The sequence below is a fragment of the Phragmites australis genome, chromosome 2 (genome assembly GCF_958298935.1).
Source record: "Phragmites australis chromosome 2, lpPhrAust1.1, whole genome shotgun sequence".
NCBI lineage: Eukaryota > Viridiplantae > Streptophyta > Magnoliopsida > Poales > Poaceae > Phragmites > Phragmites australis.
The window spans coordinates 49,090,624-49,117,132 of record NC_084922.1 but is presented as its reverse complement, the minus strand read 5'-3'; the positions used below and the strand labels follow the sequence as shown (position 1 = coordinate 49,117,132).

The 26,509-nt window shown below is 43.9% G+C and overlaps 5 protein-coding genes and 1 long non-coding RNA gene across 8 annotated transcripts; 1 reads left to right on the top strand and 5 right to left on the bottom strand.

Annotated features, from left to right (window-relative positions):
• Positions 1-909: 909 nt before the first annotated feature.
• On the bottom strand, positions 910-5,181 carry LOC133909490 (CBS domain-containing protein CBSCBSPB1-like). The gene is made up of 14 exons (XM_062351939.1): positions 4,784-5,181; positions 4,087-4,255; positions 3,858-3,990; positions 3,599-3,769; positions 3,369-3,447; positions 3,152-3,265; positions 2,989-3,055; positions 2,776-2,881; positions 2,628-2,686; positions 2,129-2,238; positions 1,914-2,047; positions 1,718-1,803; positions 1,530-1,619; positions 910-1,458 (listed from the first exon to the last, which is right to left on the bottom strand). Exons 1-14 carry the CDS (start codon positions 4,942-4,944, stop codon positions 1,282-1,284), a joined length of 1,656 nt encoding a protein of 551 aa, XP_062207923.1. The 5' UTR covers positions 4,945-5,181; the 3' UTR covers positions 910-1,281.
• Positions 5,182-7,745: 2,564 nt separating this feature from the next.
• On the bottom strand, positions 7,746-8,534 carry LOC133910223 (uncharacterized). Its single transcript, XM_062352735.1, has one exon. It carries the CDS (start codon positions 8,315-8,317, stop codon positions 8,075-8,077), a length of 243 nt encoding a protein of 80 aa, XP_062208719.1. The 5' UTR covers positions 8,318-8,534; the 3' UTR covers positions 7,746-8,074.
• Positions 8,535-11,597: 3,063 nt separating this feature from the next.
• LOC133910222 (uncharacterized) lies at positions 11,598-12,326 on the bottom strand. Its single transcript, XM_062352734.1, has one exon. It carries the CDS (start codon positions 12,183-12,185, stop codon positions 11,790-11,792), a length of 396 nt encoding a protein of 131 aa, XP_062208718.1. The 5' UTR covers positions 12,186-12,326; the 3' UTR covers positions 11,598-11,789.
• Positions 12,327-13,105: 779 nt separating this feature from the next.
• On the top strand, positions 13,106-15,291 carry LOC133909489 (uncharacterized). 2 transcript variants are annotated; one of them, XR_009908398.1, is made up of 2 exons: positions 13,106-13,594; positions 13,757-15,291. It is a non-coding gene; the product is annotated as an uncharacterized LOC133909489 (long non-coding RNA). The 2 variants fall into 2 exon arrangements; XR_009908397.1 differs by having other exon boundaries at positions 13,695-15,291.
• Positions 14,254-17,848, bottom strand: LOC133909488 (MADS-box transcription factor 51-like). Of its 2 annotated transcripts, none has more exons than XM_062351937.1 (5): positions 17,484-17,841; positions 16,045-16,126; positions 15,700-15,755; positions 15,523-15,619; positions 14,254-14,577 (listed from the first exon to the last, which is right to left on the bottom strand). In XM_062351937.1, the coding sequence occupies exons 1-5, from the start codon at positions 17,666-17,668 to the stop codon at positions 14,494-14,496; spliced, it is 504 nt and encodes a 167-aa protein (XP_062207921.1). In that variant the 5' UTR covers positions 17,669-17,841; the 3' UTR covers positions 14,254-14,493. The 2 variants fall into 2 exon arrangements, with proteins under 2 accessions (XP_062207921.1, XP_062207922.1); XM_062351938.1 differs by having other exon boundaries at positions 14,446-14,577; positions 15,443-15,619; positions 17,484-17,848.
• Positions 17,849-22,292: 4,444 nt separating this feature from the next.
• LOC133909487 (squamosa promoter-binding-like protein 2) lies at positions 22,293-26,140 on the bottom strand. Its single transcript, XM_062351936.1, has 3 exons — positions 24,971-26,140; positions 23,849-23,979; positions 22,293-23,123 (listed from the first exon to the last, which is right to left on the bottom strand). Exons 1-3 carry the CDS (start codon positions 25,327-25,329, stop codon positions 22,462-22,464), a joined length of 1,152 nt encoding a protein of 383 aa, XP_062207920.1. The 5' UTR covers positions 25,330-26,140; the 3' UTR covers positions 22,293-22,461.
• Positions 26,141-26,509: the final 369 nt, after the last annotated feature.

Sequence of the window (26,509 nt, the reverse complement as noted above, 5' to 3'; positions counted from 1 at the left end):
CCGTCTCATTTCAATAATTGCATAGGCGCAATAGATGGCACACATGTACCTGTTGTTATGCCTTCGTCTGAACTGGTTGCACATGTTGGACGCCATGAATATTCCACTTAAAATGTGTTGGCGGTATGTGACTTTGACATGAGATTCACCTTTGTTGTTGCTAGGTAACCAGGCTCAGTTCATGACATGAAGGTGTTCAATGATGCACTACGCAAATATGGTAATAAATTTTCACATCTTCCACAAGGTATAGTTGCACATTAGCTCGTTGTCATCTCATTTACCACATTGTCACAATTGTCGCTAATATTACATATTTTTTCAGAAAAATACTATCGTGTTGACTTGAGCTATCCCAATCGAATGTGTTTTCTTGCTCCATACAAAGGGGAGAAGTATCATTTACTGAAATTTCAACAGGGTCTACGTCCTAGTGGTAAAAAGGAAATATTTAACCGTATACATTCATCTCTGCATAATGTGATCAAACGATCATTTGATGTTTTGAAGATGAAATAGAGAATATTATTGGACTTGCCGAGTTATCCTATGGTTAAGCAAACAAAAATAATTATTACATGCATGGCTCTTCACAACTTCATTTGAGATAGTATTTTGAGAGATGAAGACTTTGACATATGTGATCAAGATGAAAACTATATTCCAAATGTCGGCCAACAATTTTCCCAAGGAGGTGGGAGCAATACATTAAGAGATGAAGATGGAGACATGAATGCATTTCATGGTAACATTGCTAATGCTTTGTTTTCTATGAAAGGGTACATTGATGATCCGTGTTGTAATAATTACTACTTTAGATATTTTTTTATTACTTTTGTGTTTATTTAGAAGCTCAAAGGGACTCCACCAATGATATGATCTCAACGTTCATGTATGACCACTTTAATATACAATGAAAGAAAATATACTATACTCAAAATATACAATAAAAGAAAATCTTAAATAGACATAACTATACACTTAAAAAACTAAAGGTATTATAGACATTACGCAATCAAAACAAAATTTAATCCATCCCAGAATCCTTCTGGACCCTCGGCTATTTACAATCCAGCTTTTTAAAATCTGAAATCTAAATTCTGCTTTCCAGAATCCAAAACTAAAACAAACAGACACTTAAACCACCAAAATTTGATCAACACCGTGTACAACATGTACGTAGGCGATCATCCACTGCCGTGACAATATTATTACAGATTCATTTTTTCCTTACATTTGTATCGTGAAGACGAAAGCGTGCTCCCTGTCGTGTCTGGAAGCTTACCCTGCCCTTTTCAGGTAAGCCATCACGCCAAGGCCTGCAACAAGAGCTGCTCCAGCGGCGACGGCGCTGTACGAGGAAGCCCATGCATCCTTTCCAGCGTATTCAAAATCTGAAGAAGCGCCCCCTCTCTTCCGGCGGCCAACACCAGCATTATCCAAGTGCAACCTTAGGCTCTACAAGAGGAGTGCACATGAGCCTTGGCAGGAAAAAAAAAGTTTATCCTTCGCTTGAGAGAGTGCATTACCTTCCAACCGATCTGTCTTGCATGGTCTACAGCAGCTATAAGGTCACTGTCTGATGAAAGTACGACCATATCGTGGTCCTCATCTTCATACTGTGAAGTGTTATCAGGAAAGAACAAAGCTTAGAAATCTGAAACAGTGATATGGGTGTGATTTCATATAGACAAAGGAGCATAGATTTAGCCGATACCAAAATTTGAGGGAGGTTTCTTCTATCAATGTCATCGCCAACCCTCTGAAAAATGCTAGTTATCAGGTCCGTCAAGCTGCTTGTTTCTGACATTCCAAACACGTGAAGCAATGTAAATCACTTAGCCAAAAAAAAGGGGGGGAAAAACATTCATGAAATAATTTCATTTAGCATGAAATTAAGATGCGATACATACCACAGTTGAATCTGTGCATCCTGCCTTGCTTATCCTGAATCTTGAACCCAAATGTGTTTGATAAACCAGAAGCTGTATAAAAAGCTGATCTTCCTATATCTGTTGCCTCAGATGCCACTTTCGTTGATCCTTCACTGAGAAAGTTTTTAATCGTTTAGCCATAGAAAATTCATGACAGTGCCATCAGAAGGACGAGATGCAAAGGAGAAACTAACCTTCTAGAGTCATCATCGTCATCAAGAGGTCCAATGGACATAGCTGAATCCCAGAACCTCTGCATCATGGCAGATGTTGTCTCGGAACCAGTTCCTCCACTGTTTCCAACCTAAACACAAAACAATTATCAGGCACGCCCCAACTGTGAGCAGGAAAATCTACTCCCACCAGTGACATACTCCCTCCGTTCAGAAATATTATGCCTATTTCTTTTAGGCTCGGTCTTCGAAGTTAGATTTTGACTAAGGTTTTCTCTCAAAATATATCATTTATAGCTACAAAACCTATATAGTGTGAAACCATTTTAAATTGTGAACCTAATTGTATAATTTTTATACACTAGACATTCTTATAATTTGATTAAATGTTAGTCAAAGTACACAAAGTTTGACTTTTCTAAAAAGAAATATGACTACTATTTCTGAACGGTGAGAGTATATGCACAAGGGAACACAAATATTCTAAACTATATTCAAGCAGAAGGAAGTTGCCACCCACCATTGCAATTGCAGCATGAGTTATGTGAAGAACATCAACAACAGTTACAACATTTCCATCTGCATAAAGTCAAAACTTGTTTACAATTTAATGTAACAGTCTTAAAAAGGATCGCCATACTTAATTAGGAAATAGTTCATAGACGCACCCCTGTCTAAAACAGGCAAATGTAAAAAAATTCCATCATGCATTGTGTGAAGGGCGTCGAGGATTGGGGTATCAACCGTGGCACATTCAGGACTCTGAGTCATGACCTGTTTAAAGGAGTTTCAAACATGGTGACATGTTAGTTGAAGAGAAGATACAGAAGAATGAAATGCAATTGGATAATGATATGAAGATAATTCATATTGAGACTTACCTTTTCGACTGTAGTTGACTCAGGAGGAAGATTTTGGGCAATAACACGCATCAATATATCTCTAGAGCTGTCGTAGAAAACAAAGCAGCAGCTATCAATTTGATGCAGGTGTAGAAATAAACATGAGTTCACTGATATAATTAGATCGAGTAAAGGTACTCACGTGAGAATTCCCCCAGGCTTGTTTTCAATTGCTACAACTGCTGAACTCACTTTCAGTTCCAGCATTTTCTTCGATGCTGTCAACACCGTGTCTGTTGGCGCAACAGTGACTACTCTAAGAAATCAAGGTCAGCAATTAAGTTATTCAGTAATGGCTCTTGAATTCTTTAAATAATTCAGAAAGGTACTCATTTTGAAAAAGATAGTATATTACCTACTTTGAATTCTCAGAAATAATGGTAGACAGTGATGGCCTAAACATCCGCTCTCGAAGAGTTTCAATAAAATTGTTGGGACCTGCAAAATAAATGGAGAAAGAATTAAAGAGGCAATAAAGTTAATCATACAAGTGCCAATACATGTCAAACATAAAGAGAAGGGTAGAGTGAAATAGAATGTCCAATTATTTTTTCACAAAAGGAATGAAGAGGAGAAAGGACATACAGACCAGATACAGCTGTTCCCCAGTGCTTTTCTACACCCTCAACAGCAGAGGCAATAGCTTTTCCTTTCTCTGCTGCCCTTTCCATTCGTGCAATAGCATCATACAGGCACTTGGCTATGTCCAGCAGTGCAATGACTTCACCATTCTCCACAACAGGTAAATGTCTGAACTTACCTGGAATCAAATGATACTTTTCAGGCAACATTGAGAAAGCTACAGTCTGCAGCGAATGTACCCAAAAGTTTTCAGGACATCTACACACCTTGCACCATCTTCTGCAATGCCTCGACGGCAAGTGTGTCAGAGAGAACGAAAACCGGGTTTCTAGTCATGACCTTTGAAACTGGTGTCTCTTCCATCTTCAATTCACGAGCAATCACCCGTGTGGTTATGTCCTAATAGCGGTCGACGAAAGGCGGCATATAGTGAGAAATCAAGACTCTGCAAGACAGCAAAACGGAGCATGTAAAGCGATGAGACATCTTCCTCACCTTGTCAGTAAGGATCCCACATAGCAAAGCATTGGAGTCGGTAAGCAACACGGCATCAACTCTGCGAGAGGCCATCCTCCGACAAGCCTCATGCACAGTTGTGTGATCAGGTATTGTCAGTGCCTTGGACAATCTGAGCCTCTTCACAGTTCTCTCGCTGGTCATAGACCTGAAAAGCATTTTGTGAGGCGGTTAAGCTATGAACTTCACATAGTAGGACTATATTTTATCCATTTCATAGAGCAACAATGGTTGACCAGGCACAGTTTGATGGCAATCAATGTCGTTTTGGAGCCAAGCTTGCTTCTTAGTGAAACGTGTACTTTACGTAACACAAAATTACAGAATCAGAATCATGCGTATGTACATGGTTGTAACAGGGCAATGGGATTTAGCCAGTTTCTAATGCAAATGGAAGGAATCGTGTTGCTTGCTGATAAAAATATCCTAATCACTCTCGATTCCATAAAATCGATCCAAATCTAGCCTAAGCCAAGTTCCTAAGTCCCAAACAGAGCTAGACCTGGAAGCTACTCTTCCATTCCATATCATCACGCATCACATCACCAAACAAACGCTTGAATCGAAGCTTCTCCGCAACTAGATAGCACACAATCCAACAGGGACGCTAAGTACGGTCTACGGATAACAAAAAAAATAGCAGCAAAATGAACAAGGCGATGCTGCGAATCCTTACGATGAGGCGCCCCGGGAGATGGAGGCGGATGACCGCCTGGAGCCGACGCCGTCGTGGCCGTGACCGTTCTCAGCGGGCGCCCCCCTCCTCCTGGAGCCAGAGGACGAGGAGACGCTCCTCCGGCCGGAGCCGTGCCCCCCTGCCCCCGTGCCACCGTCCATCTCCCGCCGCCGCCCCCGGGGGAAGCAAGGGCCTCCGATCGGCGACGGCGTTGATCCGCGGCGGAGCAGGAGGCGGCGAGTGGTCCCCTCCCTCGAATCGGGAGCTCCCACAAAGATGGGGAAGGGGAGGCGCAGGCCGGAGACGGAAGCGAAGGTCGCGGCGTGCGGCTGGATTTCCTCGGCCAATGGAATTTCTCCAGATTCCCCTTTTTCAGCTCGACGGATGGTGGGAAAAGGCGGATTAATTTGGGGCTCCCGTGTCTTTTTTTTTTTTTTTTAAATGAGGGTGGGGCTCGCGGGGAAGCCTCCTCGCAACTTTTCCGACAGCAACCGGACAACACAGCACGGCGCGCGCACGACTCGGACAGCTGTTTTTTTTTTTTTCGTTTTGTAGCTTCCCACTAATTAAACCACTCCACCGCTTACAAATTTGCCGCAGCAAACCATGCCAGTATTATCATAATTTTATCATTGACGTATGAGATTGATGATTTATAGCTTTATATGTCAATGATAAAGTTATGATAACTTTAAAGTTAGAGTAACTCGGTCCTAGCAAATCGCGCACATCGTTTTCTCTTTACGCCGTGCGAAGTAATAAAGGGAGGTGAGTTAATTAGAACTAATTAAATATCTATTTTTAATCAATTCCAGTTACTTTTAATGAGTTTGACTAACAAAAATTTCTTCCAATAAAAACAACAAAAATAAAAGGTAAAAATCACATTACTTCACAAACTGTCGGAGACCATAAAAAATAATAATAAAACGAGTACAGTGTAAAAAAACGTTTCAAAAAAACTTAGAACACAACTAGCGAAACACACTGTTAGAACATAGTTCAAATGAAAACAGTGTCTTCTTAATCTACACTTTTTCTCTAAAATCTGTATGGGAACAAAAAAAAACTTAGATACATAAGTAAAAAACAAAAAAGAAAACTAACAAAATATAATATAACTTATTCATTGTAAGTTATATATGAAACTTATTCAGAGATAACTTATTCAAAAAGAATGATATAACTTTTTCGACGTACCTTATTTCAAATATTGTTTGAACATAACTTATTCAATGTATCGTTTTAAATACAAAGTTAATAGAAAAAGTTTTGCAAACAAAGTTATCTAGAAAACTTAATCGATATAAGTTATCAGAAATCCTTTATATAAAACTTTCGATATAACTTTTTTATATAAATTTGTCAAATAACTTATCTACACAAACATTATCTAGAAAACTTATTCAGGATAACTTTACCTTATTCGAGATAACTTATTTGTATAACTTATTCGCAATAAAGTATATAAAAAAAGTTATCCATAAACCTTAAAAGTTGACAACTTATTCGATATAACTTATTTGTATAAGTTTGTCAGATAAATTATCTAAGCAAATATTACCTAGAAAATTATTCAAGATAACTATTCTTTGAGATAAGTTGACTGAAAACGTTTTAAAAAAATCTATCCACAATAAGTGTACCACAAACTTTTCAAACATAAGTTATCTCAATAACTAATACATTATAACATGCAAAAAATCTACTGAAAATAAGTTATCTAAACTCACTGAGGATAACTTCTTTTTTAGTATATCATGTTCAGTATAAGTTTTGTTAGATTCACATGTTTAGATTAATGTGCATGATAAACTTTGTTAGGAAAATAAAGAACGAAAATACAATATCCAAAGTTACACGAGGCTGGTATACAAAGCAATGGGAGAAGCATCGGTTTCAGTATAAATGAGAAGCATGTGGGCCTCCGGGCGCACCGCTGGGCTCCCACCGGCCACATGCAGCGCGCCAGCCCACACGTGAGCGACTCGGAAACAGCGCTGACGGACGCCCCACTCGGAAACGGACGCGCGCACGATGGGCCGCGACTTGACGAGTCGCTTCGGTGCGCGTGGGGGTGATTGCACTGCTGCTGCGCGCGCACTGGCTGGTGCCTGCTCATTGGGCCACGTGGGGTTGTGCGTGTGGGTGAGAGGGTGGCTGACGAGTGGGTCCAGATGAGGGGCGTGAGGCCGGGAGCGCCGGGCGGCGGGCGGTGGCCGATTGGGAAAGAAAACTCAATTGGTTGGACAAATGAGATATTTCGGCCATCCACTCCTTTTATTGGATAATTATTTATCCATTGAATATTTCATTCATCTTATGATTTTTTATCTATTTATATAGGACGAATCTCAATACAAATAAATGATTTTGAAAAGTCAAACGCCTGCATGATCGGGTGGAATTTCCTCTTTCGTGACCAATTGTGCTATACGGGAAGGGAAAGGTATCGTTTGGTTTGTTATCTTGTGTCGAAATCTCACTAGTCGTTTGATTGCTCTCACCTGGTATCGATATGCCAGAATACTTTATGCTCTTCCCAGCTCTCACGTGACACGAGAGTCGAAACCAAATAGGTGTCTAAGATGATCAAATTCATCTTTTTTTTTTGTTTGACAAACCGTGGTAAGACTAATAATTTCATGATTACTGTCAACAAATTGAAACTCAAGTATATATAGGAGCCTCTGATTTGGCGTGGCACTTAAGCCTTGACCTGGTTCCAGTTGAACAACACACGTGCATTTGATGCCAACAGTCCCGCCGCAACGAGTTCGGCCGTCCCTTTACGCTAGTTTCGTCAATATGATCTGGCATTTGGAGCTCCTACTCCCCTTCTGAAAGAACGGAGCACCGAACGGATCGATCGTCGATGGCACATGAATCCTGTGACTAGCTGTCACGAGAACAATGCAACACACGTACGCAGAATCCTTTCCAGCAGGAAGTGAAAGTGAAACGTCAGCAACATTGAATTGCCAAAACAGAAGCCAAAGTTCTGTTCAACAGCTTAAAACACAGAGAGCAGATGAGCAACTCCTCGGCATTCAACAACTCTGCCGTTTCTGCTCAAATGAGTACTCCTAAATCCTAATACAAATTGGACCGATTAAACGAGCAAACTACGTAGTGATTACAGCATCACATTTTTTTCCCGTCCTGATTATAGCCTTCTAAGACTATCTTCTTGTATTTTCCCCCTACTATACCAATAAAAACAGACAATATCTTGTGCGGTTTCCTTCAACAAAAAAAAAAAACTACAGAATCACACCGTCCGAAAGAAGGCTAGGCAGCGTAGACGTGGACGCCGATGGCGACTACGAAGACGGTGAGGAGGCAGAAGAAGATGATGGCGTGGACGAGGATGGCGATGGCGCTGGTGCCCATGTTGCCGAACTCCACCACCCGTGTCCTCGCGGGCAATTGGAACAGCAGCCCCGGCGACAGCAGCACGAACAGGATCACCGCCACGATGATGGGGCCCCAGTCGGTGCTCGGCTGAGGCGCCACGCCGACGCCGCCGTTCATCCTTCTTCCCTACCAGTAAGTACTACGTACTGCGGTGTAGGTAACAGCACCTCGACCTCGATCACCAGCCTGCCTAACAGCCGCTTCCTGGCAGCTCTACCAATGTACCCAGTGTGCTGTGATGTTTGTATCGGACTACGATGTATGTGTCAATGCACTCAGCGAGCTAAGTTAGCAGATGACGCATATGTAGTGAGGTTGCTTACCGACGGCTGGCGCCTGGCTGGTTGGCTTGTGGAGAAGGAAGGAATGCATGCTCTGCTTGTGGGCGAAGCAAGGAAATATAGGCCCCCCCTTTGGAATTTTTTTTTTGCTTTTCTATGAAAAAAAGTCAGAAGCTATTTAAAGGGTTAGGTTTTGGTTTTGCCTTTTAGTGTCTTTTAACCGGCTAAGAAACAGGTTGAGAGAAAATTATCTAGCTTTTAGTATGCTATAAAGTTAAAAGTTTATTGTAAAAAAAAAAAACTAAAACTCAACAGTAGAAGTCGTTTTCTTAGCTTAGCTAAAAACTCTAAAGCAATATCCTATCTAAACGGGGCCTAATACTAGTGCTTTTGCTTTACAGTCTGCAGAGGGCTCCACAGATTGCTCTTTTGCGATGGTTTGGGCCAAAGGAAATAAGCAAGCGACAGAGCGTAATAGCTAGTAGTAGTAAGCTTAACCAGAAAAAAAGGCTTAAAGACAACACGTTTTAGCTGGATTCATTCTCCGACCATATTGCAGCTCTACTAGCTTATGAACCTATTTGACATAGCTGAAATTTATGAGTTTTTTTTAGGTTGTTTGTGTCTTTGGAGAAAAATGATTAGTTTATGGACTTAATTTTTAGAGTATCAACACATCAGCTTTTCAGAAAAACTTATCTCAATCAGCTTATCAACTTTTAATTCATTTCGCTAGAAATTAACTTATGAGAACATATCCTTCACCTGACCTGTCAATTACTTTTTCGGAAGCAAAGAGCTGTCAATTGCTTGTAGAGTAGTAATTAGTACAACTGAAACCAGCTCCCCAAGACTGAAGCCTGAAGTTGTGTAGGGTGTTTCTAGGCTAGCTCTGCAAAGAACAGGGGAAGACGAAGATATGCATTGATCCATACATGAATGGTTTCTGCAGAGAATGGAGTGTATCCTTCACCTGAGATGTTAATTTACTACTTTCTGTGTAATGTCGCCTGATAAGGGTAGCCTTCCAATTGAGGTATCCAAATATCTCCGTTGCAATGCAGCATATTGCTTCAGAAACAGCGGAGCTGAGGCTAAAGATCACATTACTTACATCAGGAACTGGTGGACAAAAAGAGTGACTGCATAATGATGTCTCAGAATACGATCCACAACAGATCCTACTGCCGTATCTTCTGACGGCATACTAATTCAGGTAATGCAGATAATACAGATGTCCTGCAGCTCCTTATGCACAGGCACGGGTCAACTTTTTTCGAGAACGTGACATAAGAGTCAACTGATATAAAAATTCCAAATTGTCTATATGCAAGTAGTAGTACCCAAAAACAAATTGCAAGAGATATACGGGTCATTCATGTGAGATTTGAACAGTGAGTTAGCTAATTTGTAACATCACATGACAAAGCATTATGATCAGAGCAAAGCGTATGCCATTAGAGGCAGAGACTGAACTTTACAAGCTGGAACGCTGAATACTCAGGTTAGAGACAAAAGACGGCGAAGCAAAACATCACTGTGATAATGAGCTAGTCAATGGGTTAAGCAGAAACAAAATTCAAACGGCCACTTTTGTTTCACCTTGCTTCCTGCTTCTGCTATGCAGCTACCACAATGGAGGGACAGCTCAGGCAGGTGGCGAAGGTTACAGGGAGCTCAGTAATCCCTATCATCTGACAGTGACAAGCAAACTATCTTCACAACACTTTTACACACTCGTGGGTCACATGTTGATGGCTTCTTATCATAGCCGATGAACACACTCAAACACTCCCGTCTCCCATCACTCAACACTCAACAGCCTCAACCAATCCCCTCCGGGCTTCTGCACATCTCTCACCACACGCAGGCAGAGATTGCCGGTAGCTAACTTGTACTGCTCTGTAGTTCAAACGTTACCATGTTTCGTGATCCTGCTGCTCAAGAAAACGGCAGATAAACACACACCAATAAGATGTCTCAACTTTTATCTTTTAATGATAATGATGATGATAATAATCATGCGTTGAAGTTTTATGATTTTAGGAACTATTTAAAAATTATATCATTGGTGTTGTCATAAAAAACTTTATTACCATCTTGATTTCTCCTCAACAACCAGAACAAAAATGAATCTTTGGACTAGCAAACAAAAAAGAATTCTTGACGTGCGGTAATACGCACGATCGATTGATTGCTGAGCGGAGAAAGAAGAAAACATTGGTAGCATCTCTGCCAAAAAAAAAAAAAAAATGGATGCATTCATACATCAGAACAGAATTCTCGATATGGGATTATGGGGTTAAACAATCACTTCATTCTTGTGACGTTTTCCTGGAATCAACAAGCGATATCTCTCGCGTGATAGAATACATCTCAGTGATTGAGAAGATGGAGTAATCTGGGTTTTGAATAAATCTGAAAATTTTATCATCAGATTCCTATACAAATTTCTTACTTTTGAAGGAATTAACATCAAGTATGCTGATATAATCTGGGATAGTAAGCTTCATCTCAATATATATATTTTTTTAGACAAGCTACCAACAATAAACTGCAAGCTGCATCTATTTTTAAGAAAAGAGGCTGGAAGAGCAGTGAGAAATGTTGCCACCGTGTTAATTTAGAAACCTCTAATCATATATTGTTTAAATGTCATATAGCTCGTTTTGTATGGTGCTATTTAACTGAATGCTTTGGCTGGGTGGAACAGCCTAAATCTATGGGTGATTTGCTTCATAATTCGTTTAATTTGGTCTTTAAGAAATCGCATAATTTAAGTCTATTTTTGTTTGCGGGTTTAGAGTTGGCTATTCGTAGAGAGTACAATAAAATGATGATAGAAAGTAAATTCTCTGCCTCACCGATTTACATTCTATTTTTTAAAATTTTTTACTTGTAGAAGTGGAAGATTCTTCTCAAAGCTGATGAAAAGGTGACCATAGAGACGAAAAAAATGGTGCAATAGATCAAATTATTAGAAGTTAGTCCAACGTTTGTGTCGGATGTGCTGAAACTTTAGGATCCTAATACCCTGCTCTTGATGACGGCTGGCTGCTGGTTAGCTTAGGGGTGTTCCATCTTTGTGTACAACTGTGTCCTTTTTACTCGATCTGTAAACTGGTCTTTTCAGCTGTGTTTTATTTATACTTGATTCGGTTCTATATGTTTGAAAATTTTATTGACTTTCAATAAAAACGGAGTAATCTCTCTAAGAAAGAGATATCTCTCGCGATATAAATGTACAACAAAAGACGCATTTTTACAGGGATCCCCAACTCTGTTTGACTCCTAATTCCGAAACAAATTTACGCTGCTGCTATGGTACTAGCGTATCCGAAACGGGGCTCATCGGGGAGCAGATCCGAGATCTCCGTGCAGGGCACGGCGGCCTTGCCGAAGAACCCGGAGGAGAGGGTGGAGACGGCGCCGGCGAAGCCGAAGAGCAGTGCGAGGCCGGCGACCCACGGCATGAGGAGGAGGCCGATTGCGAACGTCACCGACCCGCACAGCATCAGCGCCATCGACGCGCCGAGCAACATCGACGCCAGCGCGGCCGCCGACATCCCTGGAGCCGTCGCTTCCGGGGTCCGCGGCCGCTCCGTCGACGCCGAGGGGGAGACGACCGTGAGGAGCAGCGCGCACAGTTCGCGGATCAGCCGCGAGTAGTGCTCGCCGCCGCCGTCGCCGCTTGTCCCCGTCATGGCTGGCTTCCTTGAGAGGATTTGACCCTACCACCTTGACTTTGCTCGCTAACAATAGCAAGCGGCGATCGATAAGCACACAGAAGAGAGGACGAATTGAAGTTGAAGCGGAAAGAGGAAGACGAAAGGAGAACAGGGAGATGGCGCGTAGAACAGGTCTTTATAGACCTCGGTGGTCCAGTGGGCAAAGGTGGGGCCTCCTCCAGCCGGGGTGCGGTCCACAACCGGGTCCACGCAACGGAAGGTGCGGCGACAGACACGTAGGGAAGCAGGTACCTGGCTCCGCATGTCAGTGAAATAGGCAGCCGTACGGGTGGGTCAAGGAGGCGGGGCGCGGATTAGATAAAGCGCACGCGTCCATCCCTATCCGCCGCCGAGTCATGGCCGCATCGTCTGATTGGTGTTATCCCTTCTCCTAACAGGTCGGCCCATGCGGTGGGACCCGTGTGGCAGGGATACCTTTTGAGCTACAGAGTGGGTTGAGGTGGTGAGGTGGCGCCTCGTACGTCTCACTGCCGTGTGGGTCCATGGAAATGATGAGGGAAAGGAGAAAGGGTGACGTGTGGGGACGTGGAAGATAGGGACCGGCTGCCTCGAGCTTGTTGCACCTTTTCTGTTGCCTACTGTTTTTTTTTTAGAAGTGTTGCCTACTGTTTGTTAGAGATGAGGAAACTTCTTGGGCCGAGCAAAGCACGGGGAGGCCGGCCCACCCATCATTTGGGCCGAGCAAAGAGCACTAGAGCCTTGCGAAACGGACAGAAGCTCCATGCTTGCATGTCCCCGACTCCTCGTACGCGCCAAGGGTTAACGCGGCGCCGCGTTTTCGCGTTGCCACTCCTGCCAACCCAGCTGCGCGCGTACGATCTCCATAACAGCAGCAGCAGTCCAGCAGCACTGCGAATCCCCGTGAAAATACCGCGCGGCGCTCGTGCCGGAGGGACGATGCCGTGTGGGGACCCGTCCAGCGTGTCGACATGGCCGACCGTTGTCCCCGGGGGCATGTGCGCCACCCGTCGAGCCCGCCGCACTTGTGCGCCAGAAAAGCGGAGCCAATCCCGCAGCCGCAACTCGACACGGCGGCGCCCCCGTACGCATGGCCTTTTTTTCCGGTGCCGACCTGACGACCGACGAGAGAGAGAGAGAGAGCACGGCGGGTAGGCCGCCCTCAGGCTGTCGCAAAGGCGGTCGCGAGCCGTGATGGGTCGGTCGCACGGTGGACGGTGCACGGACTCCATCGGACGGTGGCCAGGTCCGGCCGCACCGCCTCAGGGGGCTTTGGCTCGGCGATACATTTGATGGCGGCCGCCGAGAAGACAAATGGGCCATCGAAGGCTATCCGTCGTGTTCCGGTCTCGTGCAATGCTGCCCTGAATCGTCGGGTTTGCGTATCGATTTCGATTTCTCCGCAGGTACGTCGCCGCCGCCAGCTTCTTGATGACTCAGTTGTTTCTTTGCCTATCTTTGCCGCGCATCGCGTTGCTACTAGTATTTTATAGTCGTCATGTTCAGGGGATCGATCAGCACTCAGCTATCTGCGTATCCGACGAGTAAACCGTTGTTGGACTTGCCAGGAATTGGTCAGGGTCCTCGTCATTCTTGCTGCGGTTAAAAGGGAGAATTGAAAGGTCTGATACTACATGAAACAGTTTCAATCTCGAACACATCAACGCAGAAGTCATGTGTCGGCAGGTTCAGGCCTATGGCATCATAAAAACCCAAGGATCTGAAACAGTTTCAATCTCGAACTTGCTAAACCATTTGACTAGATTTAACATGCCACCCATTTTTTGCAGATGAAATCATGTAAGCTTGTACCAACCAACTGAAAGAAGTGACCCCTTGCATAGAGATCTGTCAAGCACCCACCTAGCTACAGCACCAAACTTTTGCCATGCAGCTGCATGTCGCAAGAGATACGAGGAGCATGAAACTACAGTTCCTTGAGGGTCACTGCAGATTGATATATCCAAACAAACATAAACAGTCACGAAGACTCACTATCGGCATAAAGATCATTTAACAAGCAGTACTAGGAAAAAACAAGGTACAACAACATAACAAGGCTAGGTTCAGCAATGATCGGTACCATTTCCGCATCCTCTTATTTAACTTCGCATACCCGGTTACACGCTGCCGCAACGGCCTTGACAGATCTTACAACAACAACAAAACCTTTGTCCCAAGCAAGTTAGGTTAGGCTAGAGATCTTAGCTGCCCAATAATAGTAGGAGATGGTGGTAGCAACAGATGCATTTCATTCGCCAGTTGCACAGAAGTCAGGCGCTGCCTTGCGCTGTGCTCAAGCCATTCAGTACTCCTGTATCCTAGATCCGTTGCTGTTCTGGCTGCTTGAACTTCCGCCAGGACAGCTACTATTTTGTTTCGCCAACATCTGCATTTCATCAGAGAAGCAACTTTTATCTTAACATGTCGGGAGTACTTAGTTGCATTTAGCAATTATGCAGAATGACTGACTAAGCTTTATTCTGATGAGTGTTCCTTAGCTATCATTTCAAGCTTCAGGTTATACACCTATGCTGTGTCTAGCTTAACAATGGTGTGGAATATTAAGGCAGCAGAATCCACTTGTCGTCCCAATCATACCACAAGGAAGCTTAATTCGAATATGGCCAGAATATTTCTTGACATTGGCTATCTTGCTATCTCAGGTCGGTTCCTACATAACTTGTTCGCACCATTCCTTAACAGAGTTGAGCTCTCTAACAGGACTTTTCATGGAAGGTCCACCATTTCTTCATTGAGGTTAGATTGCTCACTACATAGTTGTGCAATACTAGCATGGCTTTCTTTCTTTCTTCCTTTTTTTTAAAAAAAAAAGAGGCCGGAGCAGTACTAGCATGTCTAAGTGTGAAATATGCGCATATACAAGGTGCTAATGCTTAGGCCACACTTAAAAAATCCAACTAACAATTAGCCACATTCAAAGAAACATGGCTCTGTGTTCTCTTATTATCAGCTTATTATTGGCCAAAGGACCAACACATCGCCTCTAGATGCAAATAGTCTATTTCATCAAATGCATTTTCTCATCTGCTTGAAAATTGGGAATAGGATAAGACTTCATCAAACCATGCAACACAGGATAATAGCAATATCTGGTCATCAGGATAGAAAAAAGTAATGTTGAGAGACCACCAGGGAGCATACATGTACTGTTATAATGTACAGCTTGAAATGAAAGGACAAAGCCAAACAACGGGGAATCACGTTATTTTTGGAGGTACTGAACTACCTACCAAAAAGACCCACATTTTTGGAGTGATCTTTATCTAAATCAAGGGCAATGAGGGCAGAAAGCAATGCTATTTAAGTGAACCTTTTTGGTTTTTGTATCCCTTAAAGCATTTGCCAGCAGTTTCTCCAGTTTCTCTAGTTCATTGGCATCTGACTCGTCAGCATTATTTTGGACAGACCTGCAGGTTTGGTACATTTTCATTTTATCATGGACGAACAAACCAAAAAAGGTCGGCAGAAACAGAAAACTTAGTGGTACCAGGTTGCGATGTCCTTAAGCCTCGACTGTAAATCTGAAGAAGCTTCATCCTGATTCTGGGCCAAATATCTTAGTCAGCTACATTTATCAAAACAGTCATATTATAGCCTTTTCTGGTCCTGTGCATACATTGTACACTGGAATATTGCTGTTTGGGTACTTCACCTCAAACAGAACATTATGTATGGTGCAAACAGAATATTGAGCATAGTGGTGGCAAGTGTAGCATTATATAAGTAAGACTGATGGACACCACAATACGATCATAGCTTTGGCAGCTACAGATTCCATATCTAAAATTGGACTGTAAGTTATGAATTGAAAAAACCAAATTGAGATCTTTACATCTTTGTTATTTTGATCTCCTCCATCCACATTTCTTCTTGCTCCCGAAAATTGCTGATAGCGGTCATATGTACATTCTATGCTGAAAATGAAAAACATGGCACCGGGACATCAGATCAACTTGTAACGATCTCCTGGAAAATCAATTTATAATGACTTCTTAAAAATCATTAAGACCTTTTGTGTGTGTTAGGGGGGGGGGGGGGGGGTATATGAATTAGATCCTAAACTTCGATACACCGTTGTGCTTTTCAAGTTTAGTGTATGAGAGACAAACCAGCACACATTTGGATGTTCATTTTCTATGCAAATAAGCTAATAAATGGGTTTGTGTCTAGAACTACAGGATTATGTCAAGCGCCCATGTTCTATCAAACAAGTACACTGGTAAACTTAATTTTCTAGAATAACATCCGTATTTTTCTAAATTTCTTTTTCTCGGAATGGAAGGTAGAGAAGACCTTGGCTCTTTGATTCATATATCAGAATTCAAGAACAATAATTTGGATTCCATACTTAGTTCGTTGCACTGGGGTTTAGCAGGAGAAGCAAAGGATGTACTGGATCTCATAGCAATTGAATTATTTCTTGTCGAGCAGTTAAGGGAGTACAAATTTTGTATTTGAGTCTTAACAAGCTCTTAGAGTTGTTGGAAAGCTTCCATGGCAATAGTCGATGGTAAATATTCCTCCCGCATGACTCCAAATAAGGGGAAGAAAAATGAACCACTTAAATGGCGGTGCAAACCGCAAGGCGTGCACCTGTGCGGTGTGCCTGTACGTGCAGAAAAGCAAGGTGGAACCGTCGCTCCGTGCCATTGGAGAGCCGGATTAGGATCGTCTGACTTCACTCCTACGAAGGAGTGACTTCACTCTAAGAGTCATCCAATCTTTGATCGACGTCCAAGATTGAATCTCAATTCCACTAGAGTTCACCGTTTTCCGGTTAGTTATGTAATGTTTTTTGGTTTCGTAACTAGTTCAACGTTTTCGGGTTAGTTATGCAATATTTTCCGGTTTGGAGTGAAGTCACGGTGACTTCGAAGGGGTGAAATCAGATTCTGATCCTTGGAGAGCCATAGGAGCAGCGAACACGAGGCCCCAGAGGAGGATAAGGTCCCGAACAAGCTCGAGGGGCAGGCGGCGCCGCGGGTGGCAGTGGCAGGCAGAACGAGGATCCTAAACAGGGTCATGCAAGGTGGTACTACAAGCGACGCCGCTTGGGGTCAGGTCACGCAAGGCAGGTGGTCGGCCGCCAGCGCGAACGAGAGGCCGTGGAGGAACGGCGGGATTACAAAATGAGATCGGAGCGAGCGAATCGAAGATCACCGTACCCTACTGCTCGATCGATTGGGTGGGACTATTCCATTTCCCCCTGCTTTAGTTTGCTTCGACGAGCAAGTAATTAGAGGGGGAGGGAGGCGGGGCGGGGGTGGGAACCTGGTGGAGGAGTACTCGTAGAGCTTGCCGGCGGGGGAGAAGACGATGAGCGCGACCTCGGCGTCGCAGAGGAGGGCGAGCTCGAAGGCCTTCTTGAACAGCCCCGCGCGGCGCTTGGAGAAGCGCACCTGCCGGCTCGCCTTGTCCTCGATCCGCCGCAGCTGAACGCGCCCGCGCCGCGCCATCACCTTGTTCGGATGCGATGCGGTGGGAACCGTAGCCTCGCCTCACCCTCTCGTGATCTCGTCTCGTCACGTCGGTGATGGGAGTGGAGGGGAGGAAGAGGGGGGCGGGGCGAGGTGTGGAGAGGGATGAGAGGGACGGGGGTGTGGGGGCCGCCGCCAGGCGGTGTGGTTCTGTACACCACGTCTAGAGCTGGACGAAAGAGCTAGTTCAGCTCTGTAACTCGATTTTTTTTTAATGTTACATTTTTTACTGATATTTCTGAAATAATACCGAAAACAAGATTTCACCGGTATAGTGAAAATTGCTAAAATGGCGTCGACGACAGCACTAGAATGCATGGCTGTAATTACGAGATAATTTTCGTCATATGATTTAACGAAAATTAGTTGTCGCCAAACCGTAAGGCTAAAACTGTATTTTCGCCGTACGAGATAGCGAAAAATACATATATAACCGCGGCCTTGCGCTCACACGCCGCGCCGTCTCGTTTGCATCCGCATCATCTCGGTTGCGATCGCGTAGAGGGGAGCATGCGAGCAAAGAGGAGAAGAAGAGAGAAGAAAAAAGAGAAAGAAGAGATGAGGAAGAAGGGAGGAGGAGGAGGAGGAGGAAGTAGAAGAGGAGGAGGAAGAAGAGTTGAGGTAATTTTTTTATTGTGTTTTTAGATATATGTCTATCGATCTATTTATATTTAGATTGATTTATAGACTAATAAAATAATGTGGTGTTTGTAAATATTTATTTTAAGTAGAAATATTTGTATTAATTATTGTCGTATTAGGTTAAGAAAATAAAATTTATGTGTGTGTAAAAATTAGATATCGGTACTCTAGTTAAGATGATGTATGTAAGATTATATTGTAAGATTGTATTATTACGTGTTACACTAAAGTACGGTATTTATTAAATTATTCGTAATTTAGAACCAATGGTTTGAAAAAAAAAAATTTGAGGATCAAAAAGTAATGTAGCACCGAAGTATTTATGTTAAAATTTTAAAATTCAACGAACAATATATTTTTGAAATTCGCAAGACTCCTAATATCAAATGGTATTAATTAGTAAATTGTTACCAATTAATTATGCCTATTTTATTGAATTCAATCAAAAAGTAATATAGTATCGAAGTATTTGTGTTAAAATTTTAAAATTCAACGAACAATATATTTGTGAAAATTCGCAAGATTCCTAATATTAAATTGTATTAATTAGTAAATTGTTGCCAATTAATTATGCCTATTTTATTGAATTCACTCCGGGTCACTGTTAAATTATAACACTTGATGAAATTTGACAAAATTAGTCATTAGTAGCGGATCATAGTTATGATACGTCACTAATGATCATTGGTAAATAAGGTTAAAAGGTTAAAATATGTGATTTTTATCATAACTACATGATAGCAGAGGTGGTAAGGTGTTTACACGTGTGAGGAGGAAGTCACGGGTTCAATTCTCATGGAATACAAACTTGAAAAAAATGTAAAAAAATATAGCTTGTGAGGCATATGGGATAGACCTACGTTGGGATAGCTCGGGAAAAAAAATATTTTTTTGACTTTTTTACATAAAAAAATACGAAAAATATTCATCGGTCACTAGTGACGGGCCAAAGTTACAACTCATCAGGTCATTAGTGACGTGATAAGAGTGAGAGGTACAGGATCCGTCACTAATATCGATGATCACCTGTCACTAATAATTTTTTTCACGTAGTACGTTCAAACAGAGAATCTAATAGTTAGACTTAAAAAAAAATAAACATATATCATCACATAAGAAAGAATCTTTTATAAAATTAGGTCTATAAAATTTGCTTTCTGAATGGTTCGGTTCGTTGCTTCATCCTGCCTCTTCTCTCCGTTGTTTTTCCTTCGATGTTCTTTTGTTCCGTGTTCCGTTTTTTATATCGACGATATGTGTCGGGTCGCTTGTCATCAGCCAAAGTGTACGGATCCTAGTTTTCGATCGGGAAACAGTAAGGGATAAGGCTCAGATTAGATGGTGTGGAGCTAGGCCATGGCCATGGTCATGGTCATCTGGTAGCAGTTAGCCCGGCCGCTGGACAAGGTTCCCCAAAGAATCGGAACGCGGGTACGATCACATGGCGGTCGCGTCTTGAGATTCTAAAGACAGGCGCAATCAGATGCCATGTACTCCGTTGGTGTGGATAAGTTCGCTGCATCGGCGACGCTTTTTATCGTCTCCATGGATACTTATTTGTAGTCAAGTCGTCGCGAAGAGAGAGAGAGGATCAACAGTTGCTGGACCAACACTTGAGCACACCACAGTCGACGTGGTTTTCACCACGCTGTAAAGCACCCCATCTTTTGCCGGCCAAAAAGCCCGGCGAAAGCCGGGCGGCCGATCATGCAGCAGGACCCCCAGTGCCGCCTGCTCGAGTAGTGGACGACCGGACGTCTCTCTCTCTATCAGCCTTCCCAACTCCAAGTTTCAAGAAAGATATTTCGGTCACTCAAAGAAGTTTCAGGCTACCCTAGTTCCTCCATGATCTTTCATCATTCATGCTTCATGCTAGAGAAAAAGCCACCTCTTGATTCTTCTGTTCCTTGACAGGAAATTAGCACATCAGTTTCAGTCCTTCACAGTAATTCTTAATGTATATAAGCAGTACTACCAGTGCCAACCAGACTCTGGACTCAAGAGGCCACCCCATGCCTATTGTCCCTTGTAAAGGAACTGATACACAGAATCCAAAACTAGTGAGCAAGTGATGCCTCATGGATGTTTCACAAGGATAGAGAGGAATCTATTGAGGATAATGATAACTGCTGCAGTAATCTCTTGCAACATATCGTCGAACGGTATATCCAAATTAAAGCGATCTTTTCTGATCTGGAAAAAGGAACGAGGGCCAAGAACCTTGACCAGGAGGTGCTCATCTGGATCTTATCAACAGAACAACCATGTACTGTCATGGTGCAGACCTGCAATTGCAAAAGATTACCGAGCTTCTCTGGCGCTCCCTTGTCACCGGCCCCTTCCGATCCCGGGACTCGCTTGTCAGTGAATGTTCATAAACGTTCCATCGTGCGACACAAATATATGGATGATGAAGATGCACATATCTCCAGCATGTTCTCGGAAAATATATGGATGATGATTCATTGATTCTTGCTGCATGCATATTATCCACTGGCATCTAAAGTAAAGATGTGACGTATATGCAATGGCTCACACTGTCACACACCAACCTGTATATAGAGGCTCCTCCTGCATTGCGAAGTATCCACAACCAAGTAACCAAGTAACCAAGCCAACAAATGGAGGCAAAGATGAAGACTAGTGCTAGAGGTGTCAAGGGGAAAGTGGTGATGGTGTACTCTAAGTACGTCAAAGCCCAGAACAACTCTGCTGTAAGTATCACACAGCCTTACCAGCTCAAGCCTTCTCCTTTAGATGCAGCAGCCAGCGCCTCCTACGCCGCCGACGACATCGACGAGAGGGCGGCGGCTTTCATCCTGGCCGTCCGGGAGCGTTTCAAGAATGAACACAAGATGTAGAAGCCTAGGAGGTGAAGATGAGTAGGAGGCCAAGAAGAGGTTTACATTTACAAAAATGTCTTCTGGGTTGCCATGGATCATGTACGTAGAAGTAGTGCATGCAGTAGCTCTTCCTGTGTGCTTCCGTGGACTGTTTTTTCTTTTTCTTTTTTGAACTATAGTTTTACTAGCCAGAAGAATGGAAGGGAGTGAATAACAGTTCCATCTTCTGAACCTTTCAGAATTTTTTTCCTATGGAATTTGTGCAGTACTTTGCTGGGATACGAATAGCTTCTTAAAACCTGAACCCAAAATTAAGCATGTCACACCATGAGCAATACAAGTACAGACATGGGAAAACAAGAGGATTAATCGAAACCAATCCTTCTGCAACGCAAATGTTCTGTATATATATGGTACAAGAGGGTACCACTCATCAATGTTTACTTTTGTAGTAGCTACCTCACAAAAATTTTATTTATGGAATTGGTTTCAAGAAAAATTATTTATGAAATCGTTTTCCTTTTTCCTGAGATAGAACTGTACAATAAGAATACTACTACTTTTAGGTATTTTAATCGTATAATGCTATTTTTAACCAAATGAACTTGAATTGCAGATTTCCGGTCGTTAATGATTTATTTGTGATGACGTTAAAGATTAAATTGATGGCGTGACCATCCTCAATTCACGATTCTAACTTGACATGTGCAAAAAATGCACTAGATTTGGACTTTGGAGGGTTTCTGGTTGAAAAATCTCTTCGTTCAAGATTGTGGACAGAAACAAGTAGCGCCAATTTAAAATAAGCAATAGGTAGCATGTTTGTCTGAATCTTGAACTTGTTTGTCCCTAGAACTCCAGCTACAGAAGTGGTCCAGAACACTTAATTTATTCACTGTTCTTCAGCAAGATGTTTGCATGTCCAGCATGCGAAAAACAAGCAGCTCCACGTGATTAGAATAATCAGTGACCTCAATTTTTTGGGCTAGTTCTTGACTTTTCAGCTCCTGTACCCAAGCAAGTGGACAGCCAAATGTAAACTCCAACCAAAACGAACAGAATTACCTCAAAGATTTCACATCTTTGAATGCAGGAGTTTTGGAAAGTACTCGTTTACGTAATTCTGAATCATAAATAGGTTAATTTTCCATAAATTAGAAGTTTAGAACCATCAGGATAATTTGAAAAAATGGACATCTCTTGTCGTAGTTCTCAGCACCATCAAGACTACTATTATGACTGACATACTTGGTGAACAACAAGAGCGACTGCCTAGCAACTGATAAATCAGAATAGCTGATTGGGGATTCCTCTACCACGATGAGAGGGAAGGGCCTGAATGGCGGCACCATCTGGGTTGCCGTGATCACCACCATCCACATGGTAGTAACCATGGTATTGCAGCTGTGTTGCAACTGCACTAGCAGCAGCAGCAGCAGCGGGAGAAGCAGCAGCAGCAGCTGCTGCAGTGTGAATGGTAGATGTGGCCAGAATGGATGCTTTGTCTCCCACCTTTACATAAGACATCCCGGTGAGCGAGACGTCGCCGCCGTCAGGCAGCCGTGCTACATTGCCGTACTGAAGCGCCGCGCCGAGGGGCTGTGCTGTGGGGAGCGTGATTTGTGCCGGTGTCGGGTTGTCTGACAGAAGAGAGAGAGCACAGTTGCCATTGCTCTGCTTGCTGCTGCTCTCTGAGGAAGGGGTGATGGTGAACGACTGGCAGCCCAAGGCTGCGGCGGCGTCGCCACCGCCGTGGTGTGTCAGGAACGAGAAGTGCTTCCTGTCCTTGCCGTGGAAGAGAGAGGCGGCGCCGTGGTTGAGGTGAACCGCCGGGTAGTACTGGTCTTGGAATGCGTCGGTCTCCATCTTGACAGCGCTGACCGGCCACTTGGGCTCTGCCATGGCTGCTGTGGAGAAGAGCTGCGGGTACGATGCGAATCTTGTCACTCCTGGACACAGCAAAATGATTGTGTGATGCAACCTTCAAATGATTGGTGTTGCAAATACTAATGACATTACGCTAGATTAACATGAACCAATGCATGAAGATTACATGTATCTACTGTAAGTTTCTTCGTGGAGGAGTTCCAAGTGCTTTCGCTGGGTTGTTTGATGGTGTCATGGTATTATCAGCTTATTTCAGATAAAGCTCTTCACAATAAGAGAGATTCTGAGGATTCGTCTGTGCATATGTTAGTAGACGGCTTTATGTAAAATGCAACTACTGTAGCACATTTCAAGATGATGCTATTAGCTGGTTTCAGATAACTACAGGTCCACGGCTGTTTCCAGGCAGCTTCAGATAAATTTCAAGGCTAAACACATGTGTTTCATGATGATAGTGCAGGGCTGATGGTAGTCAAGTTTCTTTTCTCCTTCTTGGAAGAAATCTGCATAATATGACTATCACGTGTGAAATGTTTTGTTGCATAGTACTGCCACTGCCAGTCAAACTGAAAGGGGATGAGGACTCATGTCAAAGCTGAGAGAGCACATGACCAATCAAATGCATAATCTTGATTCTACAAGTTTAACAATATATGCTTCCATTTGTGCCACATAATGATCTTAATCTAAAAGGTGCAAGCCCTAAAGAAATTAGTCACAGCGCTTCAAACGTATGTTCAATTGCTAATGAATGCCCCATTCATGATGCTCATGAAGAATGAATTACCATGGTGGTTAGCAAACAAGCTGCTAGGGTTCAGAGGGTCCGGTTGCGGCTTCCGGCGGCGCCGGTTGTGTCCATCAAGGCGCTTCCTGCAGCTCCTCTTCACCTCGTCAAACTCACCGAGCAAATGAAACCTGCAAGAGACACAATTCCACCAATCATAACCACATCAGAGCTCACCGCACAAATCCGTAAGCTGAAATTCGCTATACTTCCAGATGATCAGAGGTTCTAAACTGACAAGTAATTAAGTTGATGCCACAAAGAAAATGATGTTGAGTTGCTCCGATCTGGTCAAGGTCAACCTCATGCTATCAACTACTGTAGATAAAGAACATGGAACATGCCGATCTCGAAGGTTTTAGGGTTGGAAAACAATTGGAACGTGGAAAACACAGGGCCGAGTTCCTCACGACAACGACGACAAGAACACACACACGCACATCGGAGAACAGAACGGAAATGATTGTCCGAGTGAGCCCTGAAAACGACGGGAGGCATGGACCTCGAAAGTCCATGCGTTGTGTTGTTGTAGGGACACCTAGAAAGCACGGGTACGCATGCAGCAGCAGCGGCCACCAGCCGGCTTAACGGTGGTGTCGCAAGAGGTCCCCAGACCTTGCAGCAATTCAGGACCAGAAAATGCTCAGATTAATCTCCAAGTTCCAAATTTTTTTATAGACCTGTCGTGCTCGATTCTGCAGTAAGTTTGGTTGACCAAATCGAGTTTCTGGAAGAATTAGATCTTTGGTCGGCGTTAGTTGCGGGGTTTACAGTGTTTAGCAGGTTAAGTTAGCCATTTGGCCGTGCGTGTGAGAGAGATGGATACCAGAAGTTTTGGCTGGTGCACGTCGTCAATCAATTGCAAGCGCCAAACATCACGATAGCAAAGGGACAGGAACTGCTTAAACCTGACAGCGAGTTGTTGGTCGCCCAAGCAGCTCTTTCCTAAACGACCGCGCTTAGTGCACAGCAGCAGCACTAGTAATTACCACGAAATTTACCCATCCGAAACTCATCGACACTAAAGCTTGTAAATTATCGAGCAAAAAACAAAAAACAATCATGAGTTTAAAGAAAGGAATCCAAGAGTAATGCATCGGCGTGGTCGATGAGCGTATGTACCTGCTGCACTGTTGGCAGAAGCGCTGCTGCTGGCCGGCGACGGTGACGACGGGCGTCTTGGAGTGCGCCTCGCATACCTTGTGCCGGCGGTGGTACTCGCGGCACTTGGACAGGTCCGCCGCGCACCCTTCCACCGAGCACGCCTGCACCGCCCGCGGCCGCTTCGCCGGCGCGGACGACGGCGGCGGCGGCGGCGGCAACGGAGCAGCCGCGACAGCGGCCGCCGCCTTCCAGCTCGTCGGGCCGCCCAGCTTGAGGTCCAGCGCCCCGCCACCGGCGGCAACGACTCCGCCCCCGCTGCTCGGGCCGACCACCGTGCCGAGGTCCCAAGAAGGCATCATCTTGGCGTCCCAATCCATGCAAGAAGGCACGACAAGCACGAGCACCACCACCACTAGACACGTATATATATCTCGGGATCTTCTCGGGACTCACCAAGAATGGCCGGTTTCTTGCTTGCCCTCGCTGGCGATGGTGCGTTAAAAAAGGCCTTCTCAGGAACGGATCAGGCTCGCAGTGAGCCAGCTGCAGTGGTTAAAAGCAGCAAGAGGAGATGGGTGGATTGATGAATGGATGGATGCAGGAAGCAAGCACCGACCCCTCAAAAGCCTGAGCAACCAGGCAGCAGATATATTGGCAGGGAGAGAAGGGGGACAGTGGTTGCAGATGGCACAGGAAGAGGAGGAGACTCCTATTGGAGGACTCCAAACTGCAAAGGTGGCAATAATTGCCGAGAGGGGGCCTCACCTCACCTCTCACTCAGCTGCACTGTTCACTCACTTTAATTTACCAATGCCAGTAACATAGAGAGAGAAGTGAGGTGTGTGTGGTTGGGGAGAGTAGGTTACTGCGTAGGTGAGAAGAACAGATGTGGCAATATTGAAAGAAAAAAAAACTACTCCTCCATGTAGAGCAAGGAAAGCAGCAGAAGAGCAAAACCAATCAGAGAGCTTCCCCCTCTTTGGTGCTTGCTGTTGGAGTGCTAGCTGGTGCCTTTGCTAACCTAGCCTTTGCCTCTTGAGGATTGGTTTGTTCTTTTTAGTGGGGGTGGAAGCTGAGTGCAGCTTTCCTTCTGCACCAAGTGAGATACTACAGTATTATAGATGGGAGGGGGAGGAGCTCAGGCTCAGCTAGTTAGCTGCACTGCACTTAACATAACAGGGCATGTGAGGGCTGAGAAGGACTAAGTGCAGGGCTTGCCCCCCTTCCTTCACCTTTTGTAGGGGGTGGAGGCAGGGAAAAAGTACAGAAGTTGGGAAAGGGATGGATGCATGGAGCAAGGAAAAAAAGGAGGGTAGGCAGCCAGGAGCAGCAGAAAGAGAAGAGATATGCTGCCTACTGGAGGCTTTCCTACTGGAGGCTTTCTTTCTCTGTGTTTGTGTTGTGGGTGTAGATGTTGTTCTGCCTCATCTCACCTGACATGATGATATTCACAAATCACAACCAAAGCATGCACTATCATGAGTATTGTTGCTTCTTGCACTTGTAAAAGTGTACATTCTGAAATGCATGAGGCTAGTTTCAAAAAAATGCATGAGG